Genomic DNA, 16,028 nt, shown 5'->3' on the forward strand with positions numbered 1-16,028 from the left:
GATTGTAGTACTCAGACGGGCAACGCTGAGGCACGCTCGCCGCGAATGCGACGGGCCAGCTGGATGTCCTTTGGCATGATGGTGACACGCTTGGCGTGGATGGCGCAGAGGTTGGTGTCCTCGAAGAGACCGACGAGGTAGGCCTCGGAGGCTTCCTGCAGAGCCATGACGGCAGAGGACTGGAAGCGGAGATCGGTCTTGAAATCCTGGGCGATCTCGCGCACCAGACGCTGGAAGGGCAGCTTCCTGATGAGGAGCTCGGTGCTCTTCTGGTAGCGGCGGATCTCACGGAGGGCCACGGTCCCGGGCCTGTAGCGGTGAGGCTTGACCTCCGGTGGCCGGGGCCGACTTGCGAGCGGCCTTGGTGGCCAGCTGCTTGCGGGGCGCCTTGCCACCGGTGGATTTCCTGGCAGTCTGCTTGGTACGGGCCATGGCTACGGACGAACAGAACAGTTGAGTCTGCCAGCCGTTTCTGGTTTTTATAGTTTTGGCGGCCGGGGGAGGAGCGGTGGTCCGCGTCCTGCGCGTGCGCCGCCTCCTAGTCCCGCGCTTGCCCGCCCCCGTCAGGCAGTGCATCTATCTAGCCCTATTGGAGGAATTTAGGGGTCTCTTGGAGCTGTCTGCATATGCTAGAGCCTAGTACAGTGTGGAGGCTCACCCAACGTCACTGGGCCGTCCGGAAGTAGACGGCAGGAGCCAGCCTATCGCCCAAAGACCCACCACCGTAGCCTCTGGCTCTGCATATATAGAGCGAACGCTGTTTCAAGTGCCAGGCCTTCGGCCACAGGCAGCGGCAGTGTACGAGGACAGAGGAGCTGTGCGGCGTGTGCAGCAGGGACCACGCCACGAGGGACTGCGTTCGCCGACTTCGGGAAGGTGTGGCGCGCCCGGTGGCTGTGTGCCCCAACTGCAGTTCCGGGCACCATGCCTGGAACCGCAGGTGCCCCGCTCGGCTCTGCAGAATCCCGGGTGCCAAGCTGCGGAGGACGACGTCTTCGGCGGACCCGGCAGCAGCGCGGCCTATGCAGCCGCCCACGGAGGAGAGGACGACACCCCACGGAGAAGGACGGAAGAGGAGGCGACGCAGACGGAGGAGGAGGACGGGACCCACGGAGCAGAGCGTCCCGACACCAAAGTCTCCCGCTAGGGAGATGGAGGTGGACCCACCACGTCTGACGAGGACGGAGACGGCAGCGGCGACAGCCGAGGTGACACCCCCAGCTGTGTCCCCGGAGGTACCCGCCAGCAAGAAAAAGAGGACCAGGGACCAGACACCTGAGACGAGGGACGCGCCGACGACTACGGAGGAGCCAGCACCCCGCGAGGCCCCCAGTAGCTGCCAGGCGACCCAGACCCCACGGATCTACACCTTCAGTGAGGGCGAGCTGGTGGATCTTCTGATCCGCTACGAGCACCTCACTGAGCAAGAAGAGGAGGCCAGGTTCGAGAGGATCCCGCACGAGACAGCCCTCCCCCTAGTGAGGAGGACACTCCGTGAAGGGAAGCCGCTCCCTGCCTCCATCTGCACGGCCCGCCCACTGGGTAACCCCCCACGCCACTTCGATCATAAGCAGGAGGTTGAGTGGGCGACGTATGAGGAAGAAGACGTCTCGGAGGATGAGGTCGACGTCGGAGGCGTGGACGAAGACCTCTTCCTGAATGCAGACAGAGACCTCACCGACGAAGAGCTCGCAAGCTACTACGCCGGTGACCTGTGAATAATATGACATTTTCCCCTGTGTATTTGTGAACATTTGTATCCTGTGTAACCTATGTACTGTACATCGGGCAGGCTGTTTATTTAGAGCCTGCTTTGATAACCGATTATTTTTGTAATTTTCATGTTTATTTTTAATTATTATGTCTTATGTAAAAGTTATCAATAAACTATTAAAGCAAAAGCACCAACCCAGAACACAGTTGCTCTCCGACCTCCACAGCGCGCGGACCTACTTCTCACCCGGACCTTCTCCAGCAACAGCTCTCGCCTCCTAGCGATCGAGCTGCTGCTGGGAGAGCCAGCTCTTGACCCAGCTTGAGGAGTACCTGCCCTTTGTGGAGTTTGTTGTGTGCAGCTTTAGCGGGCCCTTTTTTGGGCCTCTGCTCCGTTTGCTTACGCGTGTCACCTTAAGTGCTTGTGATTAGTGATTAGTGATTAGTGTTTTCGAGTGTTTTGCGTGTCTCCGCGGTGCTCTCTTGCAGGGCACCGAGTTGAGTGTGTTGCGCTCTGCGCACGGGTGTTGTGTACGTTGCGGTAGCGAGCCTGTGACTCCGGATCAGGCGCCGCTTGTGTAGTGTGCTTTCTTGCCGTGCCCATTCACAGGGTATGGGCAAAGAGTTGAGCGTGTTGTGCTCTGTGTAGCGCGCTCCCAGTGTTGTGTACAGTGAGTCAGCTCGCCTGCGTCTCAGACTCAGGCGGCTCTTGAGTGCAGTGTTTGTTGCCGTGCCCGCTCACAGGGTGTGGCTTTGAGTGCTCCTGCACTGTTAGGTGTGTGTTTCAGTGAAAAGTGTAGTGGATGACAGACACTGTCTGACAGACATGTCTGCCGTCGCCCCCCTAGAGGCCGTCTCCTTGGACACGCCCAAGAGGAAGGCCGACCGGTCCCCAGAGGACCACAAGCCACCCAGGAAGCGGTTCCTGGAGAACGACGACCTACCGCTGCTCTCGGACCCGGAGTCCTCGGACCAAGAGCTAGACCAATCGTCTACCAGCGCCGACCCCGAGTTCGTGACGCAAGAGAAGAGGAAGACCGTCCAGCAGAGGAAGAGGCAGCAGACACGAGCCGTGGAGGTCGCTCCTGCCCCCCGGGAAGCGGATCGGAGGAGACCCACGGAGGGGCCCCCCCGGTACCGCCTAGTGCACAGGGGAGACTGCACCAGCGATTACCTCGCGGTGCGACACCTGGAGACACTGCGCCGCCCGGCGCCGGCTGTGCACCTCCAGACCCCGACGCCATTCCTCCTGACTCCGAGGGACGCGGCCGCGGCCGAGTTTCTCGAGGAGGTAGTAGCTCGTCGCCCTCGAGGCATTGTCCTACAGAGGCTGGATCAAGCACCGAGGAGAGTGAAGGGGGTGCTTGTGGGGTACCCCCTCGAGTACGATGCCGAGGACATCAGGAAACTAACAGGCAGCGGAGTGACTCACGTCAGGCGTTGCCATGTCGTGAGAGAAGGACGGAGACTACCCACGAGGAACGTGGAAATGGTCATGGACCGGGAATCGCTTCCCAAGGACTTGTCACTCGGCTGGCTCGGCAGGTACCGCGTACGGCCTTTCGTAGAGGAGCCGACGCGGTGCTTCAAGTGCCAGAAGTTTGGCCACGTGGCCAGGCTCTGCCGCGGGTCGCGGCTAACCTGCGCGGTGTGCGCGGGCAACCACGACTCCATCGTGTGTATCGGAGCCAGACCGGAGGAGGCCAGCCGGCCTCCGCCAAGATGCTGCAACTGCGGCGGGAGCCACCCAGCGTGGTCGCGGAGGTGCGCGGAGCGGAGGCGGCGACTTCCAACCACGGAGAGGGGACCGGTGCCCCAGCCGCGAGGCCACGGCCAGACGGAGATGACGGCGCCACCACGGCCCCCGCCCCCGACGGAGGAAGACTATCCGCCGCTACCCGCTCAGCAGCCACTGCGGCCAGGGAGCGCACCCCGCCGCAGGAGGAACCGCAACAAGAAGAAGAGACGACCAGCAACCACGGCGGAGGGACCCACTCCCGCCCCAGTGGAGCGGCGCACGCACACAGAGACGGAGCACCTCAGCTCAGCCGGAGCGGAGACGCGTGCGTCGTCCGGGACGGAGGCCGCCCCGCCACTCAGCCGTTCGAGGAGGATGAGCGCGCCCGGCCGTCTAGACGCTGGGTTGCTGAAGACGTTCTGGATCAGCCCAGACTCCACCAGGAAAGCGACCGTCACCTATCGCCCAACCGCTCCGACCTTCGACCTGCACGACCTGATGGTGCGCCTGCAAGCAGTGATGGCAAGAATGCACTGCGACCTGCTACAAGCCCTGGGCGCCCATCGCACCCCGGCGACGGACGCTGTCCTGAAGAGAGCAGAGACCGACCTACTGACCTTGACGCCAGGGACGCCGAGGAAGACGCGACCGACGACGAACTCCGCGGACGAGGAGAACCCACTGCTGGACGACCTCCGGGCCGCCCAGGCCTGAGGTTCTTACAGTGGAACATCCGAGGACTCCGCGCCAACAAGACTCTGCTCCAGGCCGCTCTCATCGAGGATGAAGTAAGTGTTTGCCTCCTACAGGAAACGCTGGTTAGGGGGGATTGCAACCTCCGCTTTCCCGGATACACGGCCCACCATCTCCCGATCAGGGACGAGACTGGGGGTAGAGGTTGCCTGATCTTGGTCAGCAACTCCATCCCCCATAGGGTGGTCGAACGCCCCATAGACTGCGGCGAGGGTGTCGAGACCCAAGCCGTCACCCTCCTCCTTAACGGGACGGAGGTCATAGTCTACAATGTATACAGCAAGCCGAGACGTGAGCTTGACCTCACTGAGCTCCTCACTCTTGCCGGAGAGGCCAGCGTCCTTGTTGGAGGCGATTTCAACGCCCACCACGAGGTGCTGGGTTCCAGGAGCAACGCCAACGCTGCAGGGCAGCATCTGGCAACGCTGCTCCAGGATCTTGAGGGCGCCGTGCTGCTAAACACAGGTGAGCCGACACACGTCCAGGGCAACGCCCTGGACCTCACGTTAGTTTCTTCCGCGTTGGCCGACGGAGCAGACTGGCGACTACACCCGACCTTGACGAGCGACCATTTTGCGATTCTGACGACGCTCGATGTCCCCCTCCCGCCGAGGGAGGCCGGGCCGAGCAGGTGGCGGCTGGACAGGGCCAACTGGGCCACCTTTCGTAGAGAGGTGGCTAAGTGGTGGCTTCACTACAGCCAGCCTGATGACATTGACCGCTTCGACCGCGACCTTGCTGCAGCTTTGACCGACGCCGCCGACAGAGCCATCCCGAAGGCAGTTGGTCGTAGACCACCTACCAAGAACGGATGGTTCCGCAGCCCCCGAGTCAAGGAGATGAACCATCGAGTCAACTCCCTCCGAAAACGCTTTCGCAGGGACCGCACGCAGGAGAGCCTTCAGATGCTTCGCGAAGCAGTCGACCACGCCCGACAGGTTGCCAGAGAGGAGAGGGAATCCAAGTGGCTGAGTTGGTGTGAGAGCTTCGGCTCACACACTAAGTTCAGGACACTCTGGTCATGCCTCCGGCGAGCAGCGGGAGCGAGACCTCCCAGACCCGCCGCCCTCCCTAAACCGAAGGATGAAGCCGAGAGGCTCATCCGATCGTACGCGGACCGAGCACCGCAGGCAACCTCCCCCAAGAAGTGCGACGAAGGCAGCAGGAGCTTCTACAAGGCAGGCTGGCCCGCATCCAGCGTGCGGAGGACCAGCCAGCAGTCACCGACCGACTCTTCACAAGAAACGAGAGCAGAGAAGAGAAGTAGACACCGCGCCCGGCGAGGATGGCATTATCTACTCCATGTTACGCAACATGGGGCCGGCTGGTGAGAGCGCCTTCTGGCCCTTATCAACGCCTCCAGGGAGGAAGGTCGCCTTCCAGTCAGATGGAAGGCGGCACTCGTCCACCCGATACCGAAACCCAAGGACCCAGGCAAGACACGGCCCATCTCTCTCATCAGCTGTGCTGCCAAGACAGCCGAGAGAATGGTACTGACTCGCCTACAGTGGCAAATGGGCCCGCCCCATCACAACGTGTACGGGTTCACAGAGGGGAAGAGTGCTGCTGACAGCATGGCCTCCCTTCTGTCCACGATCAACAACCAGCCGGCTGTTGTGGTCTTCCTCGACCTAGAGAAGGCCTTCGAGCTGGCCTCGCCCACTGCCATTGCTGATGCTCTTGCGGCAAAAGGTGTGTCAGGGCGGCTCCTCAGTTGGGCACACGACTACCTTCGCGACCGCTCAGCAAAGGTAAGGTTCCAAGGCCACGTCTCCAGCGAGCAGGGCTTCGAGAACGGCACCCCGCAAGGGGGCGTCCTCAGCCCAACGCTTTTCAACGCCCTCATGGAAGCCCTTGCTAGGCTTCCGCTAGGACGCAACGTCACCCTTCTCAGCTACGCCGACGACCTCGCGTTAGTCGCCGTAGGTAGAGGCAACAGGCTCTCATGGGCACAGAAGGCCCTCGACTCAGTCACCGCTGCCTGCAGAGACCTAGGTCTCTCGGTTTCAGCCGGGAAGTCGAGGGCGATGTCGGTCCTCGGCCCGACGCCTGAGCAGAGCCTGAGGATACAGGGTGTACGACTCGAGTGGTGCACAGCGTACCAGTACCTTGGAGTGTGGATCGACCACAGGCTCACCTTCTCGAAGGAGGCTGAGTACCTGAAGAGTAGGATGAAGTGCCGGCTCACCGTGATGCGGAGGATGACGACCACGAGAGCGGGGGCGACGCACCGAGTCCTTAAACTGTATTACGTACAGGCCGTCCGTTCCCTTGCGGACTACGCGGCGGTGGCGATGGTGTCCCTCTCAGACAGCGTCGCGACTTCTCTCGAGAGGTGCCAGAACGACGCGCTGCGGCATATCCTCGGAGCGCCCAGGTGGACGAAGCTAGAGGCTCTGCGAGCAGAGGCTGAGCTCCCTCCCCTGATGCTCCGGATCGAACAGGTGGCAGCCGCGTGGGCAGCCAAAACAGTCGTCAGACTGTCCGACACCCCTGCGAGACGGAGGTTACTAACCTCTCTAGCACAGGATGCCAGGCTTTTCACCGACAGGACGTGGGCACGAGGGATAGCGAGAGCGACCCGACTCTCACTCCCGGACGTGGACCTGGCAGGAAGAGGACCGGATGAGAAGGCAGAGGGCTATGTCGACCCGCCGCCATGGGCTGCGGATGTGGCTCGCTTCCACATGGAACCCCTGCCTTTCAGCAAGCAGCAGTGCTCACGCGAGACCTTACTCGCCCACGCAAGAGGAACCCTTGCCCGCACATCTTCGGATGGGGCAAATGTATACTACACGGACGGATCCGTTGACCGAGAGAGAGGCAGAACAGCGGCTGCCTTCGTGAGCGGCGAGGAGACACACGGTTGGCGGACCGGCGACCACTGCTCTACCCTTCAGGCAGAGCTAGTGGCACTCCTGACAGCGCTCCAGCACGCCCTACGCACCGACAACAAGGACATCAACGTTTACACTGACTCGATGACAGCACTTCAGACGCTCAGACGAGACAGGGTACGTGACAACATCAGACTGGTGACTATGACACTAGACACTCTGGCACGCCTGCGACGCGACGAGCGAGCCGTGACGTTCGCCTGGATACCCAGTCACGTGGGTGTCCCGGGCAACGAGGCGGCGGATGCAGCAGCCAAGCAGGCGCTGGACCAGGACCGGATCGCGATCGAGGTCCCTGTTAGCTTACAACAGCTAAAACGCACAGCGAAGAGGACCACAGGAAGGCGCGCGCTCGCGCTAGTGAAGGACGCTGAGGCAACCTCAGCGTCCCTTCATTGGTACGCCAACGCCACCGGCTACGAGACCGTTCCCCTCCCCTCCTCCTTAGCGAGGAGGGATAGGGTAATGATCCACAGACTGCGACTCGGCTACCCGACCGTTCGCTCCCTCATAGCGGACTACGAGGGCGAGTTGTGTCTGCACTGCCTGGAGGATGCGGACGACCCCCTCGTCCACTACCTCCTGGACTGTGCGCAGACAGGCCCGCTAAGGACGATGGCGGCCAGGAGGGGTTACACCCCTTGCGGAGAGAGAAGAACAGCTGCAGCAAGGATGGTACGGTACCTGACGGACGACCTCGGGACACTCACGAGGTTCCTCAGACAGAGAGAGCCTCCACGGTAAACGACGAGACAGTATGACTTCCTTTTTTTTTTATTTTATTTATTTATTTATTTATTTTTTTATTTATTTATTTTTTTATTTTTTTTTTTTTTTTTTTTTTTTTTTTTTTTTTATGAAGTATAATTATTTTTATTATTATTATTATTATTATTATTATTATTATTATTATTATTATTATTATTATTATTATTATTATCATTATTGTTATTTATATTATCATTTATTTTTATTTCTATTTATTTATTTAGTTAGTTAGTTATTTTTATTTTTACCTATCTATTTATTTACTTATTTATTTTTATTTAGGTATTTATTTAGTTATTTAGATTTTATTTTATTATTTACTTATTTATTTATGTATTTATTTAGGTATTTATTTAGTTATTTAGATTTTATTTTATTATTTACTTATTTATTTATGTATTTATTTAATTTTATTAGATTTTTTTTTATTATTATTATTATTATCATTATTATTATTATTACTATTTTTTATTTTTTTATTTATTTATTTATTTATTTATTTATTTTTTTTTTTTTTATTTATTTATTTTTTTATTATTATTATTATTATTATTATTATTATTATTATTATTATTATTATTTTTTTTTTTTTTTTTTTTTTTTCTCTCCAACACCTTCGACTATACTTGCGTGGTTCGAATGACCCACTTTAAACAAATGATCCCTTTGCTATACAAAGGACTCTTCCAACTGTCACTTACTGTTCAATCTTTCGGTCTCATGCAATCCATTCCGTTCCGCTCACCACCTGTGGCTGGACCCAACCAAAAAGGTCTGTTTCTACTGCCTCCCACTTTACTTGCGTGGTTCGAATGACCCACTTTAAACAAATGATCCCTTTGCTGTACAAAGGTCTCTTCCTCCTGTTATCTTACTGTGCCACCTTTTACCCTCATAGAATCCCCTCCGTTCCGCTCGCCTCCCTCCGACTATCAGGGCTGGACCCCATCTAAAGGTCCCTCCGCTATACGGAGTACTTCTCAAACCATCCACTCTGCCAAATATACGTACAAACCACTGTCGCCCTCTGACTTCCTTAATTTCAATTATTCACACCTTTCAATCCTTGGGACCTGGAGTGGGGTTTTGTCGGTCGCTCATGGTACGCTGCGCGCTGGCCATTGGGGCCGTGTTGGGTGCGGCACTGGCGTTTTTGGGCGTGACGCGTCCGTGGCTTAGAGAGATTAAAGAGAGAGGCGGGCCAGCCTATGGCACATAGCCCGCGAGGGCTAACAACCCTCAAAAACCCACCACCACCACCACCACCAACCCAACACTCACTCCACTGTTGAGCTACCCACCTGAACCATGACTGGCCGCGGCAAGGGAGGCAAGGGACTCGGAAAGGGAGGCGCCAAGCGTCACCGCAAGGTTCTTCGGGACAACATCCAGGGCATCACCAAGCCGGCCATCCGTCGTCTGGCGCGCCGTGGCGGTGTGAAGCGCATCTCCGGGCTCATCTACGAAGAGACCCGTGGTGTGCTGAAGGTGTTCCTGGAGAACGTCATCAGGGATGCCGTCACCTACACTGAGCACGCCAAGCGCAAGACCGTCACCGCCATGGACGTGGTGTACGCCCTCAAACGCCAGGGCCGCACCCTGTACGGCTTCGGTGGTTAATGCCGCTACCTGAGCGAGCCCGACCTAACCCACCCCGGACCTCTTTGAGGTCCACATTCTTATTCACTAAGAGAATAGTAGCACACTTTTTACTTCAGTTATAGTTTCTTTCTTGCTTTCTTTCTGTCTTTCTTTCTGTTTCTCCTCCCTCCTCCCTCCCTCCCCCTGCCTAATGATGGTTCACACCTCAGCCCACTGCTCCCCATCCACCTCACTTGACACTAGTAAGCTCCAGTTTGTTTCCTCCCTCCCATCTTTTCCCTCCCTCCCTCCTGCCTAATGATGGTTCACACCTCCGCCCACTGCTCCCCATCCACCTCATTTGACACTAGTAAGCTCCAATTTGTTTGTTTCAGTTCTTACAGAAACATCATTTTGCCATAATTTCCCCTGTCCCTGTCAATTCTTTGTAAAATCAGTAACAGGATATTTATGAAGAGAGAGAGAGAGAGAGAGAGAGAGAGAGAGAGAGAGAGAGAGAGAGAGAGAGAGAGAGAGAGAGAGAGAGAGAGAGAGAGAGAGAGAGAGAGAGAGAGAGAGAGAGAGAACTATATTGGAAAATATATAGACAAAACAAAGCGACGTCTGGACGGGAAGAGGAAAAGAAAGAGAGGAAGAATGAAATAGAAAGGTTAAGAAAGAAAGAGAAAGAAAAAAAGGAGGAGAAAAAGAGAAAGAGAGCAATAATGAGAAAGACGGCAATTATATAGACAGAGAGAAAGAAGCCTCCCCTTCTTGATCCACTCCTTCTATTGCCTCTTGGAATGTGCAGGAGTGTATAGGAAAGCAAGGGTAGGGTTAGAGGGTGAGGGACAGGCTCAGAGCGAACTTGAAAGGGAAAGGCTGAGGAAGTGGGAATCTCCCTCTCCCTCCTCCTCCTCCTCCTCCTCCTCCTCCTCCTCCTCCTTCTTCTTCTTCTTCTTCTTCTTCTTCTTCTTGTTTCTCGTTGTCGTCCTCATCATAACGTTGCGCCCTCTCTTACTGGACCCGCTTTTTCAGATACGTTGAACCAGCCCCGCCACCGAGTAGCCCGCCGGAACCCTGGGCAAGCGTCTACATGCCCAACAGTAGACAGGTGGATGACTAAAAAGCTGCAAATACGTTTCTATGAAAGTAGGTGTGCCGGCATGTAAATAGGTGTGCCTGCCTGCCTGCCTGCCTGCCTGCCAATTAAAGCGAATGGGCTAGCTAACAGACAAACACAAAACTAGCTAGTGGTAGTGGTGCCAAGCTGCGGAGGACGACGTCTTCGGCGGACCCGGCAGCAGCGCGGCCAATGCAGCCGCCCACGGAGGAGAGGACGACACCCCACGGAGAAGGACGAAAGAGGAGGCGCCGCAGACGGAGGAGGAGGACGGGACCCACGGAGCAGAGCGTCTCGACACCAAAGTCTCCCGCTAGGGAAATGGAGGTGGACCCACCACGGCTGACGAGGACGGAGACGGCAGCGGCGACAGCCGAGGTGACACCCCCAGTAGTGTCCCCGGAGGTACCCGCGCCGAAGAAAAAGAGGACCAGGGACCAGACACTCGAGACGGTGGACGCGCCGGCGACTGCAGTGGAGCCAGCACCCCGCGAGGCCCCCGGTAGCTGCCAGGCGACCCAGACCCCACGGATCTACACCTTCAGTGAGGGCGAGCTGGTGGATCTTCTGATCCGCTACGAGCACCTCACTGAGCAGGAGGAGGAGGCCAGGTTCGAGAGGATCCCGCACGAGACAGCCCTCCCCTTAGTGAGGAGGACACTCCGTGAAGGGAAGCCGCTCCCGGCCTCCATCCGCACGGCCCGCCCACTGGGTAACCCTCGACGTCACTTCGACCACAAGCAGGAGGTTGAGTGGGCGACATACGAGGAGGATGACGTCTCGGAGGAGGAGGTCGACGTCGGTGACGTGGACGACGACTTCTTCCTCAACGCAGACAGGGACCTCACCGACGAGGAGCTCGCAAGCTACTACGCCGGTGACATGTGAATAACATGACATTTCCCCACGTGTAATTCTGTCCATTTTTGTAACCAGCGCAATTTATGTATTGTACATCGGGCAGGCTGCTAGTTTAGAGCCTGCTTTGATAACTGCTTATTTTTGTAATTTTTATGTTTATTTTTCTATGTCTTATGTAAAGGTTATCAATAAACTATTAAAGCAAAGGGCACTCACTCAGTTGCTCTCCGACCTCCACAGCGCGCGGACCTACTTCTCACCCGGACCTTCTCCAGCAACAGCTCTCGCCTCCTAGCGATCGAGCTGCTGCTGGGAGAGCCAGCTCTTGACCCAGCTTGAGGAGTACCTGCCCTTTGTGGAGTTTGTTGTGTGCAGCTTTAGCGGGCCCTTTTTTGGGCCTCTGCTCCGTGTGCTTACGCGTGTTACCTTAAGTGCTTGTGATTAGTGATTAGTGTTTTCGAGTGTTTTGCGTGTCTCCGCGGTGCTCTTTTGCAGGGCACCGAGTTGAGTGTGTTGCGCTCTGCGCACGGGTGTTGTGTACGTTGCGGTAGCAAGCCTGTGACTCCGGATCAGGCGCCGCTTGTGTAGCGTGCTTTCTTGCCGTGCCCATTCACAGGGTGTGGGCAAAGAGTTGAGCGTGTTGTGCTCTGTGTAGCGCGCTCCCAGTGTTGTGTACAGTGCGTCAGCTCGCCTGCGTCTCAGACTCAGGCGACTCTTGAGTGCAGTGTTTGTTGCCGTGCCCGCTCACAGGGTGTGGCTTCGAGTGCTCGTGCACTGTTAGGTGTGTGTTTCAGTGAAGTGTAGTGGATGACAGACACTGTCTGACAGACATGTCTGCCGTCGCCCCCCTAGAGGCCGTCTCCTTGGACACGCCCAAGAGGAAGGCCGACCGGTCCCCAGAGGACCACAAGCCACCCAGGAAGCGGTTCCTGGAGAACGACGACCTACCGCTGCTCTCGGACCCGGAGTCCTCGGACCAAGAGCTAGACCAATCGTCTACCAGCGCCGACCCCGAGTTCGTGACGCAGGAGAAGAGGAAGACCGTCCAGCAGAGGAAGAGGCAGCAGACACGAGCCGTGGAGGTCGCTCCTGCCCCCCGGGAAGCGGATCGGAGGAGACCCACGGAGGGGCCCCCCCGGTACCGCCTAGTGCACAGGGGAGACTGCACCAGCGATTACCTCGCGGTGCGACACCTGGAGACACTGCGCCGCCCGGCGCCGGCTGTGCACCTCCAGACCCCGACGCCATTCCTCCTGATTCCGAGGGACGCGGCCGCGGCCGAGTTTCTCGAGGAGGTAGCTCGTCGCCCTCGAGGCATTGTCCTCCAGAGGCTGGATCAAGCACCGAGGAGAGTGAAGGGGGTGCTTGTGGGGTACCCCCTCGAGTACGATGCCGAGGACATCAGGAAACTAACAGACAGCGGAGTGACTCACGTCAGGCGTTGCCATGTCGTGAGAGAAGGACGGAGACTACCCACGAGGAACGTGGAACTGGTCATGGACCGGGAATCGCTTCCCAAGGACTTGTCACTCGGCTGGCTCGGCAGGTACCGCGTACGGCCTTTCGTAGAGGAGCCGACGCGGTGCTTCAAGTGCCAGAAGTTTGGCCACGTGGCCAGGCTCTGCCGCGGGTCGCGGCTAACCTGCGCGGTGTGCGCGGGCAACCACGACTCCATCGTGTGTATCGGAGCCAGACGGGAGGAGGCCAGCCGGCCTCCGCCAAGATGCTGCAACTGCGGCGGGAGCCACCCAGCGTGGTCGCGGAGGTGCGCGGAGCGGCGGCGGCGACTTCCAACCACGGAGAGGGGACCGGTGCCCCAGCCGCGAGGCCACGGCCAGACGGAGATGACGGCGCCACCACGGCCCCCGCCCCCGACGGAGGAAGACTATCCGCCGCTACCCGCTCAGCAGCCACTGCGGCCAGGGAGCGCACCCCGCCGCAGGAGGAACCGAAACAAGAAGAAGAGACGACCAGCAACCACGGCGGAGGGACCCACTCCCGCCCCAGTGGAGCGGCGCACGCCCACAGAGACGGAGCACCTCAGCTCAGCCGGAGCGGAGACGCGTGCGTCGTCCGGGACGGAGGCCGCCCCGCCACTCAGCCGTTCGAGGAGGATGAGCGCGCCCGGCCGTCTAGACGCTGGGTTGCTGAAGACGTTTTGGATCAGCCCAGACTCCACCAGGAAAGCGACCGTCACCTATCGCCCCACCGCTCCGACCTTCGACCTGCACGACCTGATGGTGCGCCTGCAAGCAGTGATGGCAAGAATGCACTGCGACCTGCTACAAGCCCTGGGCGCCCATCGCACCTCGGCGACGGACGCTGTCCTGAAGAGAGCAGAGACCGACCTACTGACCTTGACGCCAGGGACGCCGAGGAAGACGCGACCGACGACGAACTCCGTGGACGAGGAGAACCCAATGCTGGAGGACTTCCGGGCCGCCCAGGCCTGAGGTTCTTACAGTGGAACATCCGAGGACTCCGCGCCAACAAGACTCTGCTCCAGGCCGCTCTCATCGAGGATGAAGTAAGTGTTTGCCTCCTACAGGAAACGCTGGTTAGGGGGGATTGCCACCTCCGCTTTCCCGGATACACGGCCCACCATCTCCCGATCAGGGACGAGACTGGGGGTAGAGGTTGCCTGATCTTGGTCAGCAACTCCATCCCCCATAGGGTGGTCGAACGCCCCATAGACTGCGGCGAGGGTGTCGAGACCCAAGCCGTCACCCTCCTCCTTAACGGGACGGAGGTCATAGTCTACAATGTATACAGCAAGCCGAGACGTGAGCTTGACCTCACTGAGCTCCTCACTCTTGCCGGAGAGGCCAGCGTCCTTGTTGGAGGCGATTTCAACGCCCACCACGAGGTGCTGGATTCCAGGAGCAACGCCAACGCTGCAGGGCAGCATCTGGCAACGCTGCTCAAGGATCTTGAGGGCGCTGTGCTGCTAAACACAGGTGAGCCGACACACGTCCAGGGCAACGCCCTGGACCTCACGTTAGTTTCTTCCGCGTTGGCCGACGGAGCAGACTGGCGACTACACCCGACCTTGACGAGCGACCATTTGGCGATTCTGACGACGCTCGATGTCCCCTCCCGCCGAGGGAGGGCCGAGCAGGTGGCGGCTGGACAGGGCCAACTGGGCCACCTTTCGTAGAGAGGTGGTGGTGGCTTCACTACAGCCAGCCTGATGACATTGACCGCTTCGACCGCGACCTTGCTGCAGCTTTGACCGACGCCGCCGACAGAGCCATCCCGAAGGCAGCTGGTCGTAGACCACCTACCAAGAACGGATGGTTCCGCAGCCCCCGAGTCAAGGAGATGAACCATCGAGTCAACACCATCCGCAAGCGCTTTCGCAGGGACCGCACGCAGGAGAATCTACAGCTACTTCGCGAAGCAGTGGACCACGCCCGACAGGTTGCCAGGGAGGAGAGGGAGACCAAGTGGCTGAGCTGGTGTGAGAGCTTCGGCTCGCACACCAGCCTCGGAACGCTCTGGTCATGCCTCCGGCGGGCAACGGGAGGGAGACCTCCCAGGCCTGCCGCACATCCCACCCCGAAGGAAGAAGCCAACAGGCTCATCCGTTCGTACGCGGACCGTGCATCCGCAGGCAACCTCCCCCCTGACGTGCGACGAAGGCAGCAGGAGCTACTACAAGGCAGGCTGGCCCGCATCCGGCGTGCGGAGGCCCGGCCTGCAGTCACCGACACACCCTTTACAAGAGAAGAACTGAAGAGAGCGGAGAAGAGTAGCAGAGACACCGCGCCCGGCGAGGATGGTATTACCTACTCCATGTTACGCAACATGGGGTCGGCTGGTGAGAGCGCCCTTCTGGCCCTCATCAACGCCTCGTGGGAGGCGGGTCGCCTTCCAATCCGTTGGAAGGCGGCACTCGTCCACCCGGTACCGAAACCCAAGGACCCAGGCAAGACACGGCCCATCTCTCTCATCAGCTGTGCTGCCAAGACAGCTGAGAGAATGGTACTGACTCGCCTACAGTGGCAAATGGGCCCGCCCCATCACAACGTGTACGGGTTCACAGAGGGGAAGAGTGCTGCTGACAGCATGGCCTCCCTTCTGTCCACGATCAACAACCAGCCGGCTGTTGTGGTCTTCCTCGACCTAGAGACGGCCTTCGAGCTGGCCTCGCCCACTGCCATAGCTGATGCTCTTGCGGCAAAAGGTGTGTCAGGGCGGCTCCTCAGTTGGGCACACGACTACCTTCGCGACCGCTCAGCAAAGGTAAGGTTCCAAGGCCACGTCTCCAGCGAGCAGGGCTTCGAGAACGGCACCCCGCAAGGGGGCGTCCTCAGCCCAACGCTTTTCAACGCCCTCATGGAAGCCCTTGCTAGGCTCCCGCTAGGACGCAACGTCACCCTTCTCAGCTACGCCGACGACCTCGCGTTAGTCGCCGTAGGTAGAGGCAACAGGCTCTCATGGGCACAGAAGGCCCTCGACTCAGTCACCGCTGCCTGCAGAGACCTAGGTCTCTCGGTTTCAGCCGGGAAGTCGAGGGCGATGTCGGTCCTCGGCCCGATGCCTGAGCAGAGCCTGAGGATACAGGGTGTACGACTCGAGTGGTGCACAGCGT

General features: G+C 58.3%; 1 protein-coding gene across 1 annotated transcript; it reads left to right on the top strand.

The window, feature by feature from the left end:
* The first annotated feature begins 2,539 nt into the window (after positions 1 to 2,539).
* Positions 2,540 to 13,887, top strand: LOC126992299 (uncharacterized). Its single transcript, XM_050850960.1, has 2 exons — positions 2,540 to 3,007; positions 12,730 to 13,887. Exons 1-2 carry the CDS (start codon positions 2,540 to 2,542, stop codon positions 13,885 to 13,887), a joined length of 1,626 nt encoding a protein of 541 aa, XP_050706917.1.
* Positions 13,888 to 16,028: the final 2,141 nt, after the last annotated feature.

The sequence above is a fragment of the Eriocheir sinensis genome, unplaced genomic scaffold (assembly GCF_024679095.1).
Source record: "Eriocheir sinensis breed Jianghai 21 unplaced genomic scaffold, ASM2467909v1 Scaffold434, whole genome shotgun sequence".
Taxonomy (NCBI): Eukaryota; Metazoa; Arthropoda; class Malacostraca; order Decapoda; family Varunidae; genus Eriocheir; species Eriocheir sinensis.

What these genes read in the sequence shown, in the direction of transcription:
- LOC126992299 (XM_050850960.1), top strand. Translation starts at nt 2,540, where the DNA reads ATGTCTGCCGTCGCCCCCCTAGAGGCCGTCTCCTTGGACACGCCCAAG. An exon ending in CCGAGTTTCTCGAGGAGGTA is followed by an intron (nt 3,008 to 12,729) that starts GTAGCTCGTCGC and finishes TTTCTCGAGGAG; the next exon opens with GTAGCTCGTCGCCCTCGAGG.